General features: G+C 32.2%; 2 protein-coding genes and 1 pseudogene across 3 annotated transcripts in view; 1 reads left to right on the top strand and 2 right to left on the bottom strand.

Moving 5' to 3' along the window:
- Nucleotides 1-616: 616 nt before the first annotated feature.
- Nucleotides 617-3,851, bottom strand: mRpL33 (mitochondrial ribosomal protein L33). The gene is made up of 3 exons (XM_088234978.1): nt 3,677-3,851; nt 972-1,075; nt 617-717 (listed from the first exon to the last, which is right to left on the bottom strand). Exons 1-3 carry the CDS (start codon nt 3,715-3,717, stop codon nt 665-667), a joined length of 198 nt encoding a protein of 65 aa, XP_088091104.1. The 5' UTR covers nt 3,718-3,851; the 3' UTR covers nt 617-664.
- Nucleotides 3,852-4,983: 1,132 nt separating this feature from the next.
- On the top strand, nt 4,984-6,722 carry LOC148275949 (ELAV-like protein 1-B pseudogene; annotated as a pseudogene). Its single transcript, XR_015823914.1, has one exon. The product of XR_015823914.1 is annotated as an ELAV-like protein 1-B pseudogene (transcript).
- A 5,175-nt stretch (nt 6,723-11,897) lies between these two features.
- The window catches only part of LOC148275948 (uncharacterized), a gene marked incomplete at its 5' end in the record, with an annotated part of 28,963 nt that continues 13,754 nt past the window's right edge, over nt 11,898-27,106 (bottom strand). Inside the window, 4 exons of the mRNA XM_088234979.1 lie at nt 11,898-13,027; nt 15,058-15,220; nt 15,886-16,021; nt 19,774-19,863. Coding sequence (XP_088091105.1) covers nt 12,038-13,027; nt 15,058-15,220; nt 15,886-16,021; nt 19,774-19,863 — 1,379 coding nt within the window. The remainder of the gene's footprint in view (nt 13,028-15,057; nt 15,221-15,885; nt 16,022-19,773; nt 19,864-27,106) is intronic.

The following is a 27,106-nucleotide window of genomic DNA, read 5'->3' as shown; positions in this document are numbered from 1 at the left end:
CATTATATCGTATATCCTCAAAGTGAAAAGGAAACATCCTCAAGATATCTCGTATTCCATTTGCAGCTCAACTGAGTAAAGTTTAACTGTAACTGTGAAAGTAAAGCCAATCCTCAAAACAACAATGTAATCATCGATTGTGTTCTTGTTGGTGTAATTTTTATTATTCATAAATCAATTTTGTAATATTTTAGGTATATCTTCTTGAGGGCCTATTTTAAATTTAATGTATTGACAATTTTACTTTCCATCTGTGCCAAAATGTGATTTGAACTTACTGTATACAGCGTGTCCATACATGAATCCAATCAAACTCCTAATCAACACTGAATTTTCACATTAACAAATCGGAGCCATGTTGAAATAGACTTTGATAATACCCATAGTAATCTTACTAATAAAATAATGAGATGTAACAATAAACTTACCAATAGTCATAAAGATAGATATTTTATAAAGTGAAGTATGGAATTTTCGAATACTGTATATCCTCGGAATCGTGTAGAATGTACCTAATCCACTGTACCTTATTTAACATTGTACTATGAATAAGATTTCCTACCAGATGTTTATCGTACTACTAAAGTATATATCCTCTCAAATAAAATAATGCAAATACATGATTCTAGTTTTATTTCACTAATTTACAAAATAGTTTATTTGTTTACTTTATACTTTTTATCTTCTTCCTTTCCTTATAGTACGAAACCATTCGAACTGCAATAAAAAACATGTTATTAATGGAAGGCTAAATAAAAACTCTTTATTGATTTTGTTTTGATTTCAATTCAATTCTGATCAAACAATAAGGAAAGATCAGCAAAATATTTGTATGAGGTTTTCCCAGAATATGGATTATGTGATATTGGGTATCCAAAACCAGCATGACTTTCTCTCAGAGGCACCTCGTCTTTATTGCACTGAGAGTGTTTAATATTTTAGAAAAGCATATTAAGCCCTCAAAAACTTACTATATGGATCATATCTCATCACTTCTAATTTATCTGCAAGACGTGGTCTAACTGTATTGTACTGGTGTCCACTGACGGCACTCTCCATCAAGACCATGATTAACCTGAAATGAAATATTTATATGAAATGAATATGAAAAGGTGTATTCCTGCCGGACCTTTAAAAATAGTACACTATTATCGACATATCGAATGTAAGACAAACACTTAAAACCATAATTTCAGCCAAAGTTGTTGAATATTTGTATATAACTGCTTACCGACTTTTCTATGTCTACCGGTTTCGAGATGTTCCTATCTCTTCGTCAGGACACCAATTAACCCAATATGCAAAACCCAATATACACCTTCACCATAGTTGTTGCGCAAAAATATAAAAACAACACGACATGCATTTTGATAAGCATATGCACTGATTAGCACAAACATGTTCTGATTAGGTTATGAGAATATTTTATGTTGTGGGAGAAATAGTTGAAAAAAGAGGGAGGGACGTGAGTTTAATAGGTATAGGGTGACCATTACAATGTAACATCGATAATGGGCTATATTGAAAGGTTGTTTGATTATTGACCAAAGAAACATAATTTTTAAAGCTTTCCTAATGTGAAACACTTTCATATTATTTACTTTTAACCCTTTAATATTTATATGTAAGATTTTTACACCTGAATAAATTGATTGGGTAATTAGAAAGTTGTTTTATTAACATTCAATGTCTTTTTAACCATTTACATAGCTCTTCTGGCAAAAGGATTGCACAAATGGGTGTTTGCAGTTTAAATACTAATAACTGTACTTTAAATACTGTAATCGGAAATAAAAAGATTTGAATCTGTTGATTACAAAGGATTTGAAATGGCGTGACCGTATCACAACAATAGCTAAGAGAGCAAATACACTGATGTTCCCGATTAGAAAAGCCTTCATCGTAATTACTCTTGAACTCATTCTACAAATTTATAAAGCATAACACAGTAGAAATATAGGATTTCCTGTTGTTTCATTTAATTCTAAAGTTTATCTTAATTATTAGAAGAATTTAGTAAAAATTAATCAGATTGCCTCACGGGTTTTTTAAAATTGTAAATAAATAAAAAAAAAATAAAAAAAAAATAAAAAAATATTATGTTGAGAGGAAGGGGTATAAAATAATGAAAGAGTGCTTGATCAAATTCCCATGTAGGTTTTATAGTTTTTAACAATTAAAGGATAACAATCCCTATAATTAAACAAATATTAAACCTATGTCTTAAATTAATTCTTAAGATTACGGACTTATAACTAAACTTAATACTACCCAAAAACGATAACCATCTGTTAATACGTTAAAAAACTAATTGGACACTCCGCATTCCACTGTCTGAAGTGCCACAGCGTGCCCACCACATACCGCACACCACATCTGAGGGCATAATTCTCCTTCGCAGTGCCCACATACATGGAAAAATTGCTCATTGCCGAATGAGAAAATCTGCCCGAAGAAGCTCTTGTAATCTGGTAGAAGTATATATATGCACTTCATTGGATTGAGAAAAAGAGGGAAGTGAGTTTTCAGTGAGAGTTTTCACTGACTGGGATATACTGATAGGACATGATCAATTTACCGAAATTATTACAAAACTTTTTAAAAGTCTTGAAATTATTTTTGGAAGCCACTAGATCTGTATAAAAAAGAAAGGTAACCCTCCCTGAAGGGGGAGATTTCGATCGCGATTGCCGGGCATAAAGAAGCGCATTTAAAGACAATTTTTTTAAACCCGATTGAGACATTCAGTTGGAAGTAGAGTGCCACAACTCTTAATGCGTCAAACTGAGAAAGACGACTTTGATAATTTTGACCTTCGCAAGTTTCGGCCACAGATCAATATAAAACAATGTACTCAATATAAGTTTACTGCAATATTAATTAACAACAATTATTTATTAAAAAATATCTTCAATTGTTAATTTTGACACTTAATATGGCTATAAATAAATATCACATAAGTGTGCACAGAATGCATGATAATCGTACTAAAAACCACTCTGGAAGGCAGATGAAGCAGAGGCAAACCAAAATTAAGATAGCTGGATAATATGGAAAGCGACATTAGAGAAATCGGCCTTATGAACTGGAGAAGAGCCGCAGGGTGCAGAGAGGAATGAAGACCGATTCTGGAGGAGGTCAGGGCCCACAATGGGCTGTTACGCCACTGATGATGATGAGAGTACTATTATGCACTCTTATGCGGTTTTAATGAACTTTTTATTTATGGCAGTTTGGCACAACCTGCTACATTCCAAATTCTATTAAATGTCATACGTAACTCAAAACACAGTTATTTTTTACTTATGGCATCCTTGACGGGGGATGCGATATATGCCTACTGGTATAATTAATACTAATAATATTGGAGTTTAATTAAAAACACATTAAAAATAGTGAAATCCCTTTTTTTAGAATTGTGGTTTGATGCCTTTGTCTTGAACACAGTCGATATTACAACAGAGAAGGGAATATGAAAGTGTTGGCACTCAGGTCTTATGATCTATCATTGACTGGTTTAAGTGGCCACCTTACAGTGTGTAAAAATAACATCACCAAAATGATACATCAAACACTATTCTATAAGATTAGAAGTTTAAATCTAATAATAAACAGTGAAAATTCGAGTAATAGTGTGGAGAAATAAATGAAAATAAAATGCAATTTGTGAACGTACTTGCTTTTAACTCTCTTGCAAAGGACATTTGTAAGAAACATTGTTTTTGTTCACCTTCTTATTAAAATATATAAATATGTCATTTAATTTGATTTAATTCTCATTCATAACCCACAACTTTGAAGGCAGATTTGAAGGTTAGAAAACGTAAAAAAATATTTGTCTGTGTCTTGTCAACGGACGATCAATCAAAGACAATAAATTATAAAATAACACTAATATTGTCTGTGATATGGGTAGTTGTCTTATGTTTTGTGTTTTGTTTCAAATAATATTATTTTGCTCTATGAAAACCAACAAAAATACCTTCTTTTTAGTATTTTATGCCTACATTACTAATAATTATATTTTCTCACGCCCGTAAATTCAAACGAAAATAACAAATCTTTTTTTAAATTCTGCTAGGCTGAATCGATGAATGCTAAATACAAATATATAATAAAGACTCGAATAATAAATTTTACATAGAACTAAATCCCTAGCTTTTCAAAAATAACAAATAATGCTGTTACCAAGTTTGTCGATATAGCTTAGCAATAGAAATCTATAAGCATGTAATGTTTTATTACAATAAAAATACATTTTTATGTGCTCTACTAATTTTTATTAGAATTCTAACTGATCACAATTATAACAAAATGTATTTGGAGACAAGCGAGATTCCATCTGACTAAGAAATTATAGCTATGCTAAACAACGTGGAGGAAAAAGAAAAACAAGCTTCTTTCGAAAAACAATTACTTAAACTGACTTCACACACTCACAATCGGTGCCCTAATTTAAAATCAATCATTGAGTAACGTCGTAATACCACATAAATGTAGATTTTGAAAATAATAATTTAAGAAATAAAACCATATTTTTTACATTTATTTAAGGACCTAATCCAGTATGTTTATAAATTTATTATTCTAAAAAATGGTTTTATTATTAGGAAAAGTATTCAAAACGTATAAGAAAATAATATTTCCATGTAAAAATTCCATATGCGTTTTTTTTCATTTTTAACTGAAACTTTCCCAAGAGGAAAGAGGTTACTAAGAAATAATCCATACAAATTTTAAATACGAAATAAATAATAGGAAAAATATCAAAAGAGGTACACAAAACTTACAAAAATCAATTTCTAATAGGAAGATGGGAGATTTGTTCAGCAACCTACATTTTACCTATTTTTTCAATTTTTAAAACACCATCCATGAATAAGCGTAAATTGATGATCTTTCTTATAAATTGATAATAAAGTTTACTCGTGTGAAACTGAAATAGCAAAAAAATATCTGTCATCGAACAAAGAAACGGTAATTGTCAATTGTCATATTGGCAACACTGTGAAAACAACTCGCCGACCGGCGTCAGCGTGTGACTAGCTCGCGAGTAATTTAATATTATTATTAGTTTACGCCGACGACTGGATTGCAATTTATCGAGTTTAAATTCATGTGGCTCATCTCCAATTAATCGCTTATTCGGCTTTTGATTTTTGGCTTTTCTTAGAATGAATAATATGACGCCGATGGAGAATGGCGGCGGCGGCGGCGGCGGCGATGCGAATGTGTCATCCACTAAGCTCATGGTAAACTATATTCCCGAGATGATGAATCGCGACATGATGTACTCGCTGTTTTCGGCATTCGGAAAGATAGACAGTTGCAAGCTGATCGCCAACAGAGGTTACGGGTTCGTCGAGTACTCTAACTCGCAGGACGCGGAAAAAGCGCGTGCTTCGTTCAACGGTTTAATGATTCAGGGCAAAACGTTGAAAGTGTCCTTTGCGTTACTGAATCCGGAAAACAAATCGGCCGTCAAAACCGATACAGAATCCAACTTGTACATCAGTAACCTTCCGCCGGACATGACCGTGGAGGCGCTGAACGGCCTGTTCCAGCCGTTCGGGACCATTACCAACAGCCGCATGTCGCAGGGCATCGCCTTCGTGTGCTACGAGGCCCGCTCGCAGGCCGAGGAGGCCATCAAGCGCCTGAACGGCTACTGCCCCGAGAGCGGAACGGGCCCCATGAATGTGAAGTTCGCCAACAAGCCCACGGCCAACAAGGCGAGCCCGCGCGCGCGGCCCGCGCAGGCGGGGCTCGGCGGCCTGTTCGAGAGCGCGGCCTACAACGGCCAGAGCTACGCGGGGCTGCGCGGGCTGGCGCCGCCGCTGCTGCCGTCGCCCGGCAAGGCGCTGCCGCTGCTCAACAAGGGCCAGCAGCGGTACAACCCCATGGCGGCGCCGGGCCACCAGCCGCCGATGGCCATGCTGGCGCCGCCCATGCTGCCGCAAACCACGGTCTACGTGTACAACGTGGGCGAGGACACGGAGGAGCTGGCGCTGTGGCAGCTGTTCGGGCCGTACGGCGCCATCGACTCTATCAAGGTCATCAAGGACACGGAAACCAAGAAGAACAAGGGCTTCGCCTTCGTCAACATGCGCGAGTACGAGGAGGCTTCGGCGGCCATTCAGGCTCTCAACGGGTACACCCTCAACGGTCAGGTGCTGTCCGTCAGCTTTAAGACGCAGAAGAGAAAGTAGAGCTAAGTAAAGTTAGGATATATTTAGTGAGGAGTGGAGAGAGTCCTCGTGTGATCGGTTTTTACGTCTCCCTAAATATTTCTCGGCTATTTTTCATTCCATTTGCATTGAACATATTTTTATATGACAAAATTTAGAATTTGAGGATAATATAGAAACGAATATTTTTATAAGGCTATATCGAAGAATATAGTGGAAGGAAGATCAGTATGAATGCGTTTAGAAGACTTACTTACTTATTTATATGTATTGTCATTGCTGTTTCCGCATATGGACCATAATATCTCACTTAATGTATTACTTATTGCGGAGCCTCCTGTTGTATTCCTCCCACCACTAACTGTAAAACTATAATACAACTTGTTTCCTATGTTTTTACGCATTTTGTTGCAGTTGGCTCCGTTGTATACTATAATATATATGTATGTATTATCATGCATTTTATTTCTGTGTAAACTTAATGTATTTTTCTATTCTTTTAATAAAAGTTTGACAGTTGCTTTTCAATTCTTATATTTTAGTCTTATTTTATTGTACATATTATAATATGTAGTAAAATACCATAGAATGGAAATAACCGATACAATATATTATTGTGTGCCTGTAGAAGGTGACTCCCAATTTCCCGAGCCTGATGTACATAAAGGGGTTCCGTTGAATAAAAACACCAGTGAAAAGCTTATACTAGTTTATTAATATGTTATTTGTCAGAATTTACAACAATCTTTTTCATCTCATTACACTTCTTGGCACTCTTCTTAAATGCTACTAGATTTAAGTAGATTGCGCAACACGCACGATACTACGAGCGTGTAAACATCGCCAGGTGTTTTACCAATACACAACCCGTTAAGTAAACCTAATAATATCCGGAAAAGTAAACCACTTAGTGAAAAACTAATTGTAAAAACACACCTTCCGCAAATGCGTGGCATTACGGGGAGAGTAACTTAAGGGACTAGAAGTAGTGGATGATTTAACATTTCATTGCGCAATCTACCTCGTGACACAAGAAAAATGTTAACATTTCATTGGTCGACACATTTTGGTAGACTTAAACATAAATACAAGTGATAAGTGCAGTCAGAAATATGTTCCCCGACTTGATACACGGCCTAAGGAAATTGCATGTTTAGTGGTGCTTTACAGGGGGCCTCTGGAGTGAAATTGAGTAGCCTCGAAGGCTAGGAAATTTGAACAATGTTGAAGTACACATTCCAAAATATTTTAGTGCTTTTAGATTGTAACTGAACTAAAAGTTATATTTTTAATATAAAAATATCAAGCATACAAAATTTTTATTCAAATATAATATTATAAAAAGTACCAATTTAAGAACATTTTAAATATACTCTTTTGAACAGACCAAAGTTAACAAAAAATAATCAACTTTCGATAGTTTCTTGGGAATTAATTTTGTGTTTTTCCTTAATTTCGTTGACTCTTGTGTGTCGAAAGTTTTTATACAGTATTAGGAAAATAATTTTTGTGAATGTGAAATGAGCAAAGGTAAGTTACACACAAGTCACCAGAAATTCTTTTTCTTTACAATTTGTCCACATCGATGAATTTGTAGATTGAATTGTTTATTTATTCACAATACATATTGGAGCGAGAATCATAAGTATAAATAATTAAAGCTATTTTAAATGGAATGAAATTATTCACAATACATATAAAATTCATAAAAATAATACTTATTTTTCATTTTCACAATAACCTAACTAAAAAAATGGAATGGAAACCACAATACTTGATAACTGTATTTTTGTATTTCTAACTTTTTAATTAATACCATACAAATCAATCATCATTCTATATTTGGAAACTGAGTAAACGTGTCAAACTACTAGTTTATTTTGTTTAGGGGAAGAAGAATCAACAACTTCGTAATATTTTAGTAGATGTAGCAATATATTTAGTAAAAAGTTGCGGAGTAATTTTCACCTTTGAGCTTAAACATTTTCATAAAACTAAAATTTATAATCTCGATAAAAAACCATCTCATTTGGGTTTGTGTTAAGTAGATGTAGAAATTACTTAGGTGATATTTGTTTATTACTTTTATTCAAATTTCGACACAAACCTTGAAAGTTATGTTAATCAGTCAAATAAAACATTTCGGGATGATATCTGAGCCGACCGGTTTTCTTCAAACTGGTTTTTTTTCCATACATATTGACATAAGCAAACTTTGCACCTGCATATAAAGATCTCCCAATGCGTGTAACGTGATAATTTGCACATCTTTACTGAAATTACTAATTAGTAATGGTAAACTGTCTATCATTACATTGAAACGTGAATTACCTGATTATTATTAAGTTAGGCATAAATATTCACAATAGAATGGCACCTTAATGAGATTTTTTGGGATTGTTTCTTGTGGGCAAACCACAGAACTAAGTTCTCGAGGAATGCATATAGGATTAGCGAGATGTATTACCCAAATTTTATATTACGTCTACTGATTGCGAACAATTTAAGATATAAACTGATCGAACTCAGTTCCAAGAGATCCAGAGTTTTATGGAAATCACAGTAGGTATATGAACGTGACTAATACAATTAAATGAATAATATTGTTTTTGGGTCGAGGATTTCCTAAATAAAAACATTATCTCCGGATATAATAAAATCCATGTGTTACAAATGAGATCTTTCAGGATTTGTGGCAGCATCAGTGATAAACAAATAAAATTGGATATTTTCCAAGTGATCTGTGTGAACCAGTACTGTATTTGTGACTTGCAGAAAAATCAAATTAGTATGTAAAACAAATTTGTAACAATAAAGGAATCATAATTCTAATAAGTTGTCTTATTCTGATTTTTAAATAGATTCATTTGGAATGTGACTAGTTTAATATTAAGTACTCTTATAGGTCAGTGATCTCAAAGTAACAAATATAAAAAAGGTTTGTTTATCTATAATATGTGTAATTTATTAAATCCTCTGTATTCTATATCCAATGGGTGAGAAATATTTTTTGAATCAATATTCTAATTAATTCACTAGTTATTGTGAAAGATAATTTGGCCTAAAAACACCTGATATGTGATACTTTTTAAAAATGAAATTATTAATGAATCATTTTTTAAATAAAAAAATTACGACAAACTTTACTAAATTAATGAAAAACATTTTATTTTAGGTAAGATATAAAGATAATGTATTTCCATAATAAAATAGATACGAGAAAAAGTAAGCTAAATCGTTCCTATCGATTCGCTTACTGGTGTATTTATTAAATATCAGGTAATCTGATGCCAATGGGGATGCTGGGTTTAAAAAAATAGGATTGACAAATGTGAAGGAATACAGTTTTGCATTAAACTCAAGAAGACAGATTTTGAAAAATTTGAATAACGGATTATCATGATAGATTTTAATAAAAATTATCATGATATATTTTTTGTGAATGAGTTGCAAAATAGTAATGTGTAGAAAAATAGTCACAAGTGACTATGATCGTAGATAAAAAAATATTTATACATTTTTGCTGTAAACTAATTTAATGTCAGACTTAAATTACACTTTAGCATATGCTATATATATTTGTGATTGTTACATACATAATATTGATGTAAATTATTAACAACTTAAAATTTTAGCAGTATTTATGGAATGCTTACATTTTCCTTCTGTGGAAATAACCACCAATATCTCGCTCGTAATTATATAGGTACCTATTATATTAAGTTGTATAAAAAAGCTAATTGTCAAAATTCTTACATTTGATGAGTCCAGTCGAACCTATATCCTATTTAATTCATTATTTCTATACTCGTTTAAAAATAATATGCTCGAATATTTAAGTACATTGGCTAATTTTAAGGCTACTTTCTTTTTAAATAATCGTAAAAATATCTATGGCATAGTAACTATATACACTATAGATTAAACTAAAATACTGTTATAGTGTGGAGTCGTAATTAAAATCTCGAGGCACATTGGAATGTTTGCAAGGATCCTTACTTAATAACAAATAGGTGATCTTGAATTTACTACTCGGGGGGAGGGGGGTCGGTGTTTCGTTACTCAATCTTTGAATAAAGTATACTAAAACCGAGTCATTTGCAGTTTTATGAATTTTAAGTGACCAGGCATAACACTTCTGATTATTGGAACAAGTGCAAGATTATAATTATGTCTAATTTATGCAAATGATGGATGTGATTCAAGGTAATGTACGAGAAGAATATAAAATTGATAGAAGACCAATGTAAGATAGTAAAAACTATATTATTTTAAAATCTGGAATGAAAATCCCTTGGAAATGTTTAAAAAAAAGTGTTTTTACATAAATAACATATGTAATTTTAAAAGTCATGAAAAGAATACGTTAATATTGAATGTAAATATTGCATGTAATACATACTTGTACATGCCTTTTTCTAGGTAAAGTGATTTTTAGACACAGTTTTGGGCCATGGTATGCATATTATAATCTTGCAGTATTACAGCGGCCAATCATTATGTATGTTAATTAGTGTGCACGTAACAATATGCGTCAGAGCAACTGTATTTTAATTCATCTATAACTTAAAATGTATGTATAATACATGTGTATAAATACTTGAAATATTTCAAAAGTACGCCTATCTCAGACTAAAGAGTATGTTGTACCTAACGTTCCTTATCCAGAGAAATAAGAGTAATCATTTATAATTCTATGTTAGTATATTTTTTATGATTGCTATAATATGTACAGTACACTTATCGAAGAAACACTATGAATTGTCTATTATTCAAGTCATTAAAGGACCTTGGAGCTTCTTGTAGGTAAGCTGTTAGATTTATGTAATAGATTGATTGTCGATGATTAGAATACTCTATTTAAAGTTAGTTTGCAATATGAATTTTCAGTGTTCTGGGAAAATTCGATAGAAAAATAATAAATGAGTTGAAAGGTAATTGAAATAGAACTTACATATCATTTTTTATGTGAGAATGTCACAAATAATTATTGCAAAATTGTCTCTTAAATTAATTTAAATAATTCCCGACAAGTAATTTTATATCCTTACACAACCATCAGTTAAATTCTGATGATTCATTAAAATTATCTAATGTTGATCAATTTTTTAAATCTTATGTTTGGTTTACGTTATACGTCAATTGAAAAGACATTACAAATTTTGATAAAAACATTGTTTAACAGTTATAACATCTGTTTCATTTGGGTAGCGATAGTTTCATGTTTGTCAAAATTTATTCAACTTTATGAGATGATTTTCACTAGATTACGTATTAACAGAAAAGTACCAGAGATATTTATTGTATATAAAATAAAATTATTTTTAATAATTTAGAACAGCAAATAAAGTAACAAATTTTATGTGTGTTTCTTCTGACAATGTATTGTTTTTCATAACTAAGCTTCGATTTGCTTCTAATACAAAAGGCGACGACATTCAAACCTCTCCAAGTACTGCCTCTTTCATGATTTTATCTTATTCTTCACTATTCAAATACCGCGTCCGACAATTATACGTAATTTCGTTCTTCGATTGCGAGCGCATGTTCAAATTTATACCAAAATATGCACAAGCGAAACATTTAAGGAAAGCTTCTCATTTGGATAACAATAGTTTTCATGAATAGAAGTCACGGTTTGTCCCAAACTCAATACATGATTGCGGTGATAGTATTTTATCATTTAAACATTTCGGAATTAGGTTCGTTCGATTTATACTGTTCAATTTAGCCCTGAATACGCTTGCGGAAATATATTTCATACAAGTAAAGTATAAGCTAGGGGAATGCGCAAAACGAGAGCCTCTGTCGGATCACACGAGGTAATATTGGAAGAGGTTGCGGCGTCGCTACGAGTTCCTGGAGGGGCGACGCTCGTAAGGGGGGGGAGGGGGGTCAGGGCTGAACCGGACGCGGGAGCCTGAACCACTGGAGTCCTTGGCCGACACATAGGAGCTGTCCTCGCTGGTCAGGCTGTCGGGGGGTGTGGGGTTAGTGGGCGTCCCTCCACCCGAGCCGCGTCCACGCTTCTTTAGGCTGGAGCGCAGCTTGCCCTGCTCCAGCCCCAGTGTACCCGGCCGCTCCTGCCCCGCCCCCTCCTTCCTCTCTTCATACTCGCTCTTTTGGTAGCGATCGCCGCTCCTCCCTCGCCGGTACTGGTTGGAATATACGACCTCGTCTCCGTCCGTTCGGAACCCATGGTTAGTGTTGGACCCCGACGTGTTGGCGCTGGACGCGTCTGATGCGTTAGATCCGGTTCGTCTGTGAGTATTGTACGGTAATCTAACGGGAGTGCGATTGTTGCGCGTCGCAGCCGGACTTTCATATGGGTGGACGTATTCTTGGTTGTATTCCGGGTGGTAAGTGTCGTATGCGTGTGGAGGATTCGGATAGTCGTTATAAACTACATAAGGGTAGGTTTCCGGATTCCTGTGTTTGGAGACGTATTCGTTGCTTCTCTCGTAGTTGTAAGAAAGGCTGTCATTCCTGTAAGGATCTCCCCGCGAGGCGAAGTGGCCGACGTACTGAGGCCCGTCAGACTCCGGGTACTCGAGGTGGGGTTGATGGTACATCCCGGGAACGCGTTCCGCCGTGTTGAAGTTCTCTCGGTAGTTGAGATAGGGGTCTCCCTCGGTGGAGGTTCCGCTGGACTTTCTGCGGGGGCTGGGAGTGGGCGGTTGCGTGGTGCTGTGGCTGGATGCGGTGTTGGTGTAGTTGGAGCCCAGTCCGCTGGTGCTCGACAAGGTGGGGGCGGGGAGGGGGGACATGTTGGAGTAGTGCTGCGGGGAATCGCTGAACCTAGAAATTGGTTTCTGCTCCTCTCCTTGCGATAGAGTTGCCTAGAATTAAAAAAATGTATCAATATCATCCTTATAAGTAGGTTATTTTTATTAATTTATATTACTGTTGTGCACACAGTGCTATATTGGTATATTCCATTGAAATGATTACAAAAGAACATAGACCTGATGCAGCAACAATTACATACACGACATATAACACAAATTTCTAAATAGGACAAGATGTAATGAAAATAGGTATCTACAGATGATTTCATTTGTCTCCCGTTTTATGGCAATATGCTGTATCTTAAAAAAGGTAGTTTTGTGATAAATGACTTGGAAGTTTTTTAGACATTGTGTTACATTCCTCGCAAACATTAGTAACATTAGTAGGAATAATTTAAAATTTGGTGAGAAGTTAGATTGATCCTTCATCCAAAACATAAGTATTAAAAAAAAGTATTGTTAATAGAATTCACAAAAAACATGTTCTGGCGGAAGTTTTTTTTGCACTTACAGCATTTGTGTCATCGTCAATTTCTTGGAAAGTAACAACAATAAAAAAAAGTAAGTTCATATGATGTAACTCAACTAATGGAATTGATCGAATGTTGCTAAGCCAAAATTCTGTATCTATATAGATACAGCGTATGGCCATAATACGGGCGTTGTGTTGGTGTTATTGTTTTGGGAGTGTGGTGTGTGGTATATGGAATGATGTGTGTGGAATGTGGTGTGTATGTTATTGGAGTAGATTTAGTAATAAAGTATCGATTCCGTGACTAGATTTTGGATTTTGAATATCGAGCCAAAGTCAAGTTAACAGTTTAAAATTTGTATATTTGGCTTTGCCTTTGATCACAAATATTGATTGACACAGCGCTAACAGACAGTGGCTAAATTAGCTAATGGCAATATTTACTTTAAAAACAGCTGCTCATGTCTTCAGTCTTTTCCGTTAACAAAAAAGATGTCACAGCCATTAAATAAATATTTTAAAACAAATAAAACGGAATGGTCGATTTCAAAATTGCCAGTCCATTTTTGTAGTTTTACTATATTCCAAGTTCAAATATTTATTTTTGTTGCACGAGTAGTGTAGTATCAAAGACGGACATCTGTTATTCGATTTAGGTAATAATTAATTCTTGCAGATTTTCACTCACACTTTCGATTAATATTATGTAGGTACGACAAAAATGGACTGAAGCGATAAAAAAACATCGCAAATCGGACATTTACTCGTTGATTTGGTTTCGAAATCAGACATCTCGTTGCCTTAGTTCGTTTTTGTCCAAAAGACCATTTATAACAAAATTGAGTTAAATGTACAGGAGTTCTGAGAGCCTTTATTTATAAAATTTAAATGAATTTTTTTTTTTTTTAAATTACATAAGGGGGTTTTAAAAATTAATTTTGTCTTAAGTTGTGGTCATTATTTATGCCTATTTCATAAAAAAAACTTTAAAGCTCTTATTTCTGCAGATTTGGGTTTTGGTCTGTTGGATAATAACAAACTGAGGTGACGATCTGTCAATCAACCAATGGAAGGCCGGCATTTGGGTTACATAACTAATAACCTGTCATGGCGGATTGTGACATAAAAACACCAAATCAATATTATTGATTGAATCGGCATGAACTTTGTTGAAAAACATGATTAAATATATAATCAATAAATAACTTTGCTCTTAGACCATTTGAGTTTATTTTATAGCACTACTAGTTTTGGAAAGCACAGATCCTTCCATCTACAGGTGTTATTGTAATCATTTATAATATAAACTGTCTTTGCTACACTACTCCCATATTAAAATGTATTATTTTTCATAATTCATATTTTCTTAGACTCAATAGTGTTACTAACACAAACCTAATAAAATTTGTCTGTTTTTTATATTCGTGAATCGGTTACAGCACTAGCAGTCTGTCAAAAGAAAAAAAAAAACGGAAATACTAATGATTTGACGCTGGCGACACAAAGTCATAAGTGGCTTGATTGGTTACAACAAGTAGTCAATTCTATTACCATATAAAATGTCATGAAAACAGCATTCTCTTTTTTGATAGACTAATGTAATCCTTACCTGATTTGAGGTAATAGTGTTGAGTAGGGGTCTATAGTGTTTTGCGGGACCGTGGTATGTATTATGTGCGTATCCACTAGCTGTGTGGAACTCGTAATCAGTCCCAAAGTGTGGACTTCCTTCTGAACCAGTCCGGTACTGTGAGTCCGTTTGGGATTCAGCTCTGAGAAACAATCAATACAAAATTAAGTACATTCAGGTACATCACAATAAACATTGATAAAATAGGTACTTTTACTGTATTCTAATCTTCATTCGTAAAATGCTTTACCAAGGAGATTTGTTAAATATAATAAATAATGTTGAAGGAATAATTTATTCCACAGTTTAAACCGATACAAAGATGGACAGAGCTAAATTAAAAGCGTACAAAATTAAGGACTACTGTAATAATGTATGCCGAGTGATCTTGAGCATTCCTTTAGCATTCTGGTAGTGTCATTTTAGTAAGAAAAACAATGACTGCTTAAAATTGTGTAAATTTGTTCCATAAATGAATCTATTTAATGGTAAATTCAACTCTAGAAATATAGATGTGATTTCATTATTAAAATATCATGTTATTGTAATATTATGTTCATTTGAATATTATACAAACAAAATAAGTATATGTGTACCTACAAATAATTTCGAAATATGGCTAAAAAAAAGCTAAGTTTTGAAAAAAATATTCACTAAGACTAAAATGGCTGTGCATGGTCTGTTCTTTTTCAAATAAATTATTTATTTACATGAATCGAAACAAAATTATATTTTTTATATAAAATTATGCTCTGATTATTTCATTTATAATAAGTGTGTGTATTTAAAATATTTTATTAAACTTACCTATAAGGTTTAAATCTGGGATGTAAAGGACTAACATTGGACATTCTGACATCATAGCCAGCTGCGACTCCACTTAGCATAGAGGCTATATTGTATAGCACCAGTTCTAAAATACTTGGTTTTTTTGATCTAGAACCTGGAAAAAAAAAACCATCGATGTTTACTGACCATCTTATCATTATAAACAAACATGGCAATAATCTCATCGGTGTCAATACCGTAAAACCATTAGATAAAACAGAAAACTAAGAAATGTTTATAAAATCAATAAATATAATATATTTTTATGTAAGAAATCTAGTCATTTTTCTACGACACTATTTTTATTCTATTTTAATATATATAATAAATATATATTTAATACATTTTTTTAGAGCGTACTAGAATCCTGAATTGATATCTGCCCATAGTTTTATACAAGGAATGCTGAATATTTGTTATAGTGAAATGCAAAACATTAATATTCTCCTAGACACTAGCCGACGAACTGTCAACCATGGACGTACAGGACCTCAAGAACCTGGAGCCTAAATTTGTTGCAACAGAGAGGGTTTGAGAAGGGAATATGGAAGTCTAGGCATTTACAGGGCTCCCTAATTTAATTAGGGAGGAAATGCGGCCTGTCCTCAAACATTTGGACATACTCAAAACCTTGATGAACCCGGTGGCTTGTAAAGTAGGCAAGCGTGGTTAAGGCACTCAGGAGGCATCTGTAATATATTATTTGTAAATTTTTATCAAATGAAAACATATCACTTTCAAATTAACAAAACGATTATCGTAAAGATAACATTAATTGCATGTTTTATGGGCGATATATTTATTTTTAAAAAGATAAGCAGAGAGTCTAGAAGAGCATTTTTGTATTTTACGCAATCATTACTCTGGAACATATTTTTATCTTATCAGTTATAAAAATGCTTTTGAAGTGGTTTTGTATATATAATCTGTGTATGTGTGTAGGTACAGGGTGCGTTTTGTGTTCCAGGCCGATGCTGTCTGGCTGCCATTTTGGTTTCGTTGCCATTTGTTGGCTCATATTTCATAGTTGTGGAGAGTGGTCAATAACAATTTATTATGGAATGCAGAAACAAGTTATAATTTTATTTTTAAAATATATATATATACAGGTGTTCATTAAACCCTGTCACATCCGAAACCACAATGATCAGTATGAGCAAGAAGACATATTGGCACATTAAAATATTTTTTTAGAATGAATAAGATTTATAAAAATAATATATAAAAAAAAGCAAATGGTTGTTTACTTCTGCAGGGGCGAAACGAGGTTGGGGAAGGGGGGAGTCTGATACTGCGCCGCGCTCCTCTCACTTTTCCCTTGCAGAAGTAAGCAACCATTTGTTTTTTTAAATTTTCTTTGTTCTAAACCTTTTTTTAAATATGCTAATATGTCTTCTTGCCCATACTGATCATCGTGGTTTCGGGTGTAACAGGGTTTAAAGAACACTTTGTATAATCATTCAATTGTGAATACTCAAAGAAAATTGTATCATTTTTTAGGTGCAAAGCAAGTCAAATATTCAGCATGTTATGAATGTTTTTGAAATTTTTCATACACTGGGAGATAAAGCAAAGTCTGGACAACAACGTACCCAACATACACTAGAAAATATTTATGTGGTGAGGCACAGTGTTTGTGAACATTCGGGCACCACCCGTTGATGCCATTAACAGGAATGGATGTTGGAAAATTATTGTGACATGTTGAAAATCTTTTTTGTACCCGAATTGGATCAATTGAGTCTACAGCATTTGTGGTTCCAATAGGATCGCACCACATCACACACAGCTCATGAAACAATGCAAATTTTCGGAGAAACCTTTCCCGGCCGAATAATGTAAAAAAATGGTGATATCGATTGGCCCCCACGATACTGCGATTTGACCACCTCCGATTTTTTCTAAGAGGGATGTTAAAGGAAAAGGTGTACACCAGCAAACCAATTATAATTCTGATTCTTAATGATAACAACCAAAAAGAAATTGCCGAAATAACACCAGAAGTCTGCAAAAATGTAATGAAAAACATGCTTTAAAGAGATGGCATTTTAGCTATGGAAAGAGGCAGCCACTTGACCGGCATTATACTTCAAACGAATCGTTAAAAACCATTAAATCAATAAATAAAATTTCAATTGTGAAATTGTGTTTCATTAAAAAGTCATTAAAAAAAACATCAACCTGCAACATAAAATGCATCCTGTATATGCTATGCATAATAATTATGACGCTTTTGAGCTGTTGAGGTATGCTAATGTCTATTGTTAATGCACAATTACTGATTATGTTGGCTGTGTTTGTGATATAAACAACATTAAATTCTTCAGATAAGACTATGGGTGGGATGATTTTGATAACCACTGTCAAGTTAAAAAAGTGTAATGATCAACCTTTTTCCATACGATGTACATAGTACATAAATATAAAATACTTCAGTAAAAAAGATATAAAATATTTTTATCAGCTGTATTTTATGTAAACAATGATTTGCAAAAAATCTGTTTCATGAATTTTCATTAAAAATATTTTTTTATGATGTAAAATAAATTTAATAAAATAAATATAACAACTTTGTTTTCAACCACTAATTTTTATTTTCCACCGACCGGTTTTAAATCAAACAAGCTTCTTGGTCAAGGTTTACGTAACTAATGAATTGATTCCTTTTTTATTTTAAAAAATAATTTTTAAAAATAAAAAAGGAATCAATTCATTAGTTACGTAAACCTTGACGAAGAAGCTTGTTTGCTTTGAAACCGGTCAGTGGAAAATAAAAATTTGTGGCTGAAAACAAAGTTGTTTTATTTATTTTATTATAATGAATAACCACAAAGTTAGTGCTTCAAATATAAACTTTATATTATAAGATAAATTCATTAAATCTCTTCGGGTTTTAAATTAACCCTAGATTCATAAACATTTGTCTTACAGACCGCGCAAAACACGTAAACACTTATAACTTTTATAATGAAAAATATAAAAAGTTCAACTCCGCAGAACGTTTGAATATATTGTGCTAATTTTTATTTCATGTAATTAATCATTAATAAACAACGTTTAAGATTTTCAAAGTGTAAACATCTAAAATCATCAATGTAATAGGTTCATCTGAGAGGCGAATGTTTATGAATACTGTCCTCCCAAGTATGTTTATGAATCTAGGGTTAATACCACAGAATATATGGTTTTAAAACAGACAAATGAGTAATTTTCAAATGACATTTTTTTCTGTTCAAGAACTAATTTTTATCTCATATAAAAGAAAAGTTGACTTATTAATATTTATTTATTTTTAAATATTCCACGACTAGCTAAGAAGTCCAATTACTGCTATGAATTGCAGCACATAACACCCAGGCTGGAGAAAGATGACATTTTATTTATCTCAAAGAATCAAACTCGGAACCCCCATCGCCTATTCGAGAATATTATGAGATTTGTAGTGAAGATAATAAACTGGCTGTGTAACAAGATCTTGTTCTCTGGGAGATCTCCCGATGTATTATTTATGATAAAAAGTGCAATAGTTTGCTACCAACAAATGCTGAAAAAATTGATTTTATTCATCACACCTTGCCACTGATAGATTTTAAGCATTAATAATAATAATTTTAATTTATTTTATTAATATTTTTTTATTAAAACAGATACGTTTTTGTACGCAGTATTCAGTAGAATACCGAATATTTAATGGAAACCTATCCTGCATTGTTAATTTTTTTACACGGTACCGTGTGGAACGTATCCACCGTGCAAAAAGAGGTTCCGGTGTATATGTATTTAAATGTGTAAATTAAATGGGAGAAGTGTAAATTAAATGGGAGAAATAATTGAACTCTGTTTTTAAAGTTTGCGCCCGCTTCTTACCTTCAGTATTGTACAATGTTGGCATCGGTACAGGCTGTCTTGCCATTCCTCCCAGTGGATAGTCTGAACCCCATTCTTCATTATTATAATCTAAAAATAATCAAGACAAAACACCAAACTTAATTATTACATCCTGCTGTGATCTAAATAGATAACCTACCATCATTCCACACAGGCAAGATATTCAATTTGATTGATTGAAACAACATTTTGAAACAGGTAATTAGGCTGTCAAATAAAATATTTTGGAGCTTTATTAACTTGGTGATAGAACACCAATTTTCAGGATAAATAACTGATTTAAAAATTAGAATGTCATTATTATTCACCATCTCAATCATAAAATTCTTGTCCTCACGTGGCATTGTACACCAAATGCGGGATATTTCAAATTACTAAATTTATAATTATTAATCTGTCCAACATCTCGTGACTTTTTAGAATTATTTAAATCATAAAATCAAATATACAACAGTGTACATTCTGGCCCTATGGATACAACTTTTCTCAAGCCGAAATGTTTGACAAAATTTAAATATTTATAATGCAACCCATCTAAATATTTATCTAAGTAAATCATACGCAATGTTATAATAAAATTATATTATTATTATTTATATATTTATTTAAGTTCCATTCCGGTTACTTTGTTATTTTGTCATGATCGTAAAACAACGACACATGCGATTTTCTTCAACTTTACATGAGAGCAGTTAATTTTTTTTTAAACTCTCAACTCGATAAGTATGAAAGTATAGCTTTTGAAACTTGGGTTATACATATTTTTTTTTCAAACCCTTTCAAGATCAAATACAAGAGAAAGTCAATGTTGCATTTTTCGCACATATGTCGTTGTTTTATGATCACAACAATTTCATCAGGGTGTTTTCTGCAGATACGATATACACCCATGGACAAAAAAAAGTTCGCACTTACCCCGCTATCCGTAATTCCCAGTTTACCTGACTCTATTTCTTAGAAACGATTTTATTATTTAACAATCGCTTTTTTTTATTGTTAAGGAATATATTGGCTACACATTTAAAGTAATTACATTTTTAAAAGCTTCATCAGTCTTTTAAAAACTACGTCTGAAGAAACATCGCTACGAAAATATGGAGAGTTCGGGTCAAATGTCTATCGCGGTAAAATCGAAAATTATTACTCTGTCACAGGAAAATATGTCGAATCGTAAAATTTCTCGTAGAATCGGTTTCTCGGAGTGTTCTGTGAGAAAGTTTTAAATTTTTTTTTGTGAAACCGGCTCTCTGGAGCGAAAAAAGGGAAGTGGTCGGCAGTGCGAGACAACTCCTAGAGAAGATCGGCTGGTTGCCAAGCTTATCAACCAAAATCGTTTTCTAACTGCTGCAGAAATACACAGAGACATCCAGTCTACGTGCCAAACCGCGTTCTCGGTGAGGACGGTTTCCAGGAGATTATTGGAGTAGGGGTTCCAAGCAAGAAGTCCCGCAAAAAAACCCCTTTTAACGGAGAAAATGAAGAAGGCTCGTCTAGATTGGGCCAAAATGCACCAAAATTGGACAATAGACGATTGGCAATGAGTATTTTTTTACGATGAATCTAAATTTAATGTGTTTGGTCCAGATGGCAAGACGATAGTCCGGCGAAAGATTTCATCCTAAATGTATTACCCGAACAGTAAAGCATTCACCCTATGTCATGATATGGGGGTGCATGACAGCTCGTGGTTTGAGTCCACTACAGATAGTCAAAGGCACTATGAATGCCATACAATACAAAACTATTTTGGAAAATCATTTGTTTCCTACAGTTGAAGACATAACACAATTTAGTTCAAATCCTATAGGATGTATATTCCAAGATGATTCTGCGCTTTGCCATCGAGCTCGATTTGTGAGTATATAACTTTATTTTATAAATTTAAATTGTTGTTACTTGGTTTGTAATATTATTTCTTTCTTACAGGTAACTGAATTCAAAGAGTCTTTTGGAGTTACATCACTGAGTTGGCCTGGAAACAGTCCGGACCTTAACCCGATAGAAAATTTATGGGCAATAATGAAACAAAAAATTGCGAAGAAACGGGCCAAAAATACCCAGGAATTGATTAAAATCATTAACCATGTTTGGGAACATGAAATATCATTAGATATTATAAATAGTTTATATTTGTTGATGTCGAACAGAATTTCTTTAGTGATTAAGAGCAAAGGCGATATTACAAAATATTAAAATACTACCGAACCCGAAAAATTACTTTTATTTTTATATTCTTTTGTTTAAAATATCGGTCTGTTTACCCTTCGCAAAAATCTATTAACCAAATGTAATTATTTGCGATTGCCAATAAAGACACAGTGCCATAAATCAATTATGTCTGGTACAAGAACAATGGTAACGGAGCTGCTACCTGGAAAAAACCCTATTTATAAATATACATTAAGCTTTTATTTTTATATTTTACTTGGAAACATTACTTAGTCATCAAATCTACAAAATATATATTTAAACAAATCCAAGCAATTGAGAATATTTATTAATTTAAATTAAGAATTTTATTACAAGTGCAAACTTTTTTTTGTCCATTGCGTGTATCATGTTGAAATGAGATTAAATTATATCTTTCTTCAATCTTATTATTTTCATACAAATATACACATTTTGGTACATAAATTTCGATTCTACTGTAAAGACAGTCGAAGATAATGCTGATAACTTCCTATTGTAATCGGGGCCCGGGGTACTATGTGGAAAAATAAGGTGCAAGAACTTTTTCTCATCCACTTTGAAATAGGTCAGAAGTGGAGCATATGAATCCTCGTATACTGTTAGGTTCTTCATACAACTATTTTCTTAATTAGTTCTAGTTTCCTATTTGATATTATATTGTGATTTACATTTATTAGCTGAAAATTATTCATGGCGAAAAATAATCTATGTAGTTACATTTCTGTATTTAAAAAATATTATTTCAAATAATATGATGCTCACATTTATAATAATTTACAATATTCTTATATTTATAAGTTTATATGTTTTTGGTCATTGTAAAATAAGACTAGCAAAAAATTTAACCTATAAAAAACTGTCATTAAATATTGTCAACTTAAATAAAAAGAAAAACAACAAATTAGTTTTCAACCATTTAAAGTTTTTTTTTTCTGTCAAATCTCATTTAGTTTCAATAAAATTTTTATATTTTTATAAAACTCACGTTTTTATTACCATTTTACTTTTATACTCCCAGTTTTGATGCGATGATTTAAGCAATTTATTTTCTGTCGGGTTGTTTTAAATAAGAATTATCATACAGAGGTCAGGTCAAATTATACAATCATAACTTGTATTGTGATTGAACAGCGAACAAAATTATACTAGTCAATAGACTAAATAACAATTTATAAAATAAATGTTAAAAATGACAAGTCGAGGTATTTCTAGGTTGTTGCATTATTACATCAATCTTACTGTGAAAGAACAAAAGTCTTACGTTTGTAACTAAAAACTATATATATTTATGAGAAATCTCTGAAAAATAAAGATTTCAAATGATTATAGTCAGAAAAACTGTTTTCAAAGACAATTTTAATTTTACATAGTATTTATAGATTTTCAATATGTTTTTTTCAATTATTTAAAAAAAATATATAGAGCATTCTCTAGCAGAAGATTAGGCCTCGGCCCGGTTGTTTCATCATTAGTAACAGTATTTTTTTTTTTAATGAACCGAGAAATACTTTTTAAAAATTAAAACTACTAATGATGATCAAAAAACTAAATACCAAAAGCAATAAAAAGGTAATTGGTCTTTTCAATAAAATTTACCTAAAGAGAAAATTCGTCTGATGATGGATTAATTTTGTTAAAATCATTATTATCGTGGACTTAATGTTTTCTGTGGGTTTTTTTAAAATCGTAATGATTTAAATATTATAGAATTAGAAATTTAGTCCATTTTTACAAAAAAATAATTAACTTGAGTGATAACCATGATGATTCAAAAGAGTGAAAAAATTACACGCACTGCTTTATGGAAGTGTTAATTTTAACTATTTTTAATGTATTTGAGGCATTTCCAAAAACTATTATTAAATATAATACATATATATTTACGATCAATAATCTACAGAGAATGACTCTAAATATACTATTATAGGTAGGTACTGTGAGTTTTTTTTTTGAAAGTGCACAATTACGTACTGAAAATTTCATGAACAAAAATATAAGAATATTTCAAGAATGGATGACAATGATGATAATGAATTACAAACCAGAATTAATATTTAAAACATACTTACATTTCTTTCTGTATATCAGATCATATATTGTAACTGTTGACAAGCCACCACAGTGTCCTAATGATTAATATTTTGTGATTATATTGTGAAGCACCATAACCGAGTGAAGCAAAAAGCCAAAATAAATAAATAATACTAAAAACTATATGCAGTTCTCGTGAAAATAATTTCACGGGACGATTCTAAAAAGCAAATATTCAATAACCACCACCTGAAGATACCACAACCAATGGCCACCTTCTGATTCGGGAGACATGAGTCGCTTTCTGATTCTGAGCAAAATGAAGATGAAAGGAAATAAAATTAAACAAAATGACATGCATAACAAAAATAAAGACAACATTTAGCTTAAGTAGTTTATTCGTATTGTAAAATTTTAAAAATCAACTTATTTAGAAGCATTATAAAAAGGTACAGCTAAAAAAGTACTATAAATGCATTACTAATCTAAAAACGCGTACAATTTAGAGAAATTTCCGTCTCTTGTCGATACATGATAGTTTCATGGGAATGTTATCAAAGAATCAGAAGTAAATAAAGATTTGACATCTCAATTCAAATGCAATCTTAAGGAAGCTAATGTTTTTCAAATTGCCACCACCATTTTATTTTGAATTTCCAAATTAAATTAATGTGTTTGTAAAAAAATAATGAAGCGTTTATTAAAGATAAGTTTTACTGTAGAAAAAACTGATAGGGGTTATAAAATTAATATTAGGGGAATATTTTAATTGTTGAATATTATTTCAGAATTAATTATGACTTTAGGTGCATTATATTTAGGTGAATAACAGTAAGGTAGAAATAAGACTTTCATGCAAAACTATGGTGGCAAACATTAGAAAAATACTACATAATAAAATATTGAAAAGTATACATGTATCACGGAAAAAAAAAAACATAAGTTAAATTGAAAATCCAAAGCGTATTAAAATGACTAAAGTGCGATACTTGTAAAATTGCAGGGAATTTTTGAAAAAGACAAATTACAATGTGGTCACATGAAATACAAAAATAAAAACATGTTTTGACAAAAGTACGCTCAGTTTTGGTGTAAAAACAATTTGATAAAGGTGAAACTAAGTGTAGGAAAATGACTCTACAAAATATACTAATAGAACATAATCAAACATTATTTAATCTAAATAGTAAAATTTTATTCAACCAAAAGGATTATACTTAATAAATTATGTACAAACGCTAAGTTTAAAGTATGGGAATTCATAAAATGAAATGCATTGTTTTAAAAATTTGTTTGAATGTTCTGGTCAAGGAATGTGAAAAAAAAAATTAGGATTTTTAGAAAATCAAATTAAATTTTTTTAAATCTAATTATTTGTAAATAGAATAAAGGACAAATCTGTAGCAAATTTGTTACCGAATACACAAATAAAACGAAAAAGCATTTACATAAAATAATATTACACAAATACAACTGAAAGGGGTGGTAAGTTATACATCGACTTGGAATGTAAAGAGCTGAAGCCAATAAAAAAATTACATATGCACAGCAAAACTCCAATTATCCGGATTAATGAGTGCCAGACGTTATTGGGATATACATAAATCCGGATCATTGGATTAACCATTAAATTAAGGCAATGTTTTGAAAGAAAATGCAAAATTTACTCGATCACTTTTTTATTGCTTTTGAAAAAATACAGCGAATTGGAATCACATTAAAAACTTACTTAAATATGTCCAGCAAAGCAATTGATTTGACGAAGAAACTCGTTTACGAGCAGAGAGCTTTTTGATTTGTCATTAGAACATCTATATTTTTTATTTCCTGACAACGATCAGGATATTTAGAAATCCGGATGATTAGAATTCGGGCAAACAGAGTTCTACTGTATTTATAAATATATTTTATTTATTTGGAGTAGCGCTTAAAACCTTTTTACATTCCAGCATCAATATATATTAAAATTAATAATCTTTTATAAACCTTCACCAAAAATTACAATTTTTTTTTTTTTAAAGTTGACAAATTTTGTTAATACTTTGTTATAATATTAAAAGGCATCGGTACAATTTTATTTTAGGTAAATTTCGAATATTCCCAATTAATTAACGTAACGTTTTAAATCAGCTAAAGTTATTTATCATTTTTGTGTGATTGGCTCAACCGAGTTATCAATTAGTATATTTTTAAAACTTAAATTTATCACACCCAAACACCAACGGTCAGACATTCAATTATGTTTTTTTTTTTTTTTATTAAAAAGTCTAATTCAGTTAAGATTGGTTCATAAATTGACAGCGTCTTTAGTGAACGGCATGTCTAAGTTATATAAAATACAGTTTATCAAAAGTTATTAATAAATTATAGTTATAAAATATAAACACAATCCACTTACTACCCATCACTAACAAATTTAGACGCTAAAAAAATCATTAAAACATACACAGGTCACTCTAATGACAACATTATAAAACCACATTACGTATAAAAGTAATAAGTAACTACAAGTCCTAGACGAAGGTATTGGAAAATGCATTGTTCTACTTACACAGGTACTGAAGATTTTCATGGGAAACTCCTGATATATGCAAGCGGTGGTAAGAAAAAAATGGAAATGTACACAAATATAACATCAAACTTATCAAATCATAAATAATTAATGAATAGGTTCTGAAAATGTGAATGTTACGAAAAGTGGTGCGAGGCATTCTCAATTTATTTTGATAAAATGTAAAAAAAACTAACAAATATATTATAACTAACTATTAAGAAATTTCGCCGAGCGGAATTATTGTTTTTTCAACAAACTTGTCTTCTCTCGACTAACAGAGACTGATCCGGCAGATTTAACTACCGATCTCATGTCTTCCAATAAAGTACGGATAGTTTTTTTAACACTAGGTTTCTTCTGTTCATCGGGCATGTTCTTACACTTTAGGAACTTGCTCTCGTCGTAGATTGTTTCGCAAGAATTGATCCTCTGCGCTATTACATAGCTGTCTGTCGAGAAGACGGTGCCGTAATAGTTTTCAGTCAAATTGGAAATGCTTCGACTTTGCACCGAGACGCGGTGTCTTTGGCTACCGGG

This window comes from Micrasema longulum, unplaced genomic scaffold (genome assembly GCF_059751315.1).
Source record: "Micrasema longulum isolate JH-2025_06_02 unplaced genomic scaffold, ASM5975131v1 h1tg001312l, whole genome shotgun sequence".
Lineage (NCBI taxonomy): Eukaryota > Metazoa > Arthropoda > Insecta > Trichoptera > Brachycentridae > Micrasema > Micrasema longulum.
The sequence above is the reverse complement of the archived record's forward strand: the minus strand, read 5'-3'. Positions and strand labels throughout refer to the sequence as shown.

Excerpts from the sequence above, each read along its gene's own strand:
- mRpL33 (XM_088234978.1), bottom strand. The coding sequence starts at position 3,717 with ATGTTTCTTACAAATGTCCTTTGCAAGAGAGTTAAAAGCAA. Across the intron at positions 1,076-3,676 it reads TGCAAGAGAGTTAAAAGCAA|GTTAATCATGGTCTTGATGG; the intron begins GTACGTTCACAA and ends ATTTCATTTCAG. Across the intron at positions 718-971 it reads GATGAGATATGATCCATATA|TTCGAATGGTTTCGTACTAT; the intron begins GTAAGTTTTTGA and ends TTTTTATTGCAG.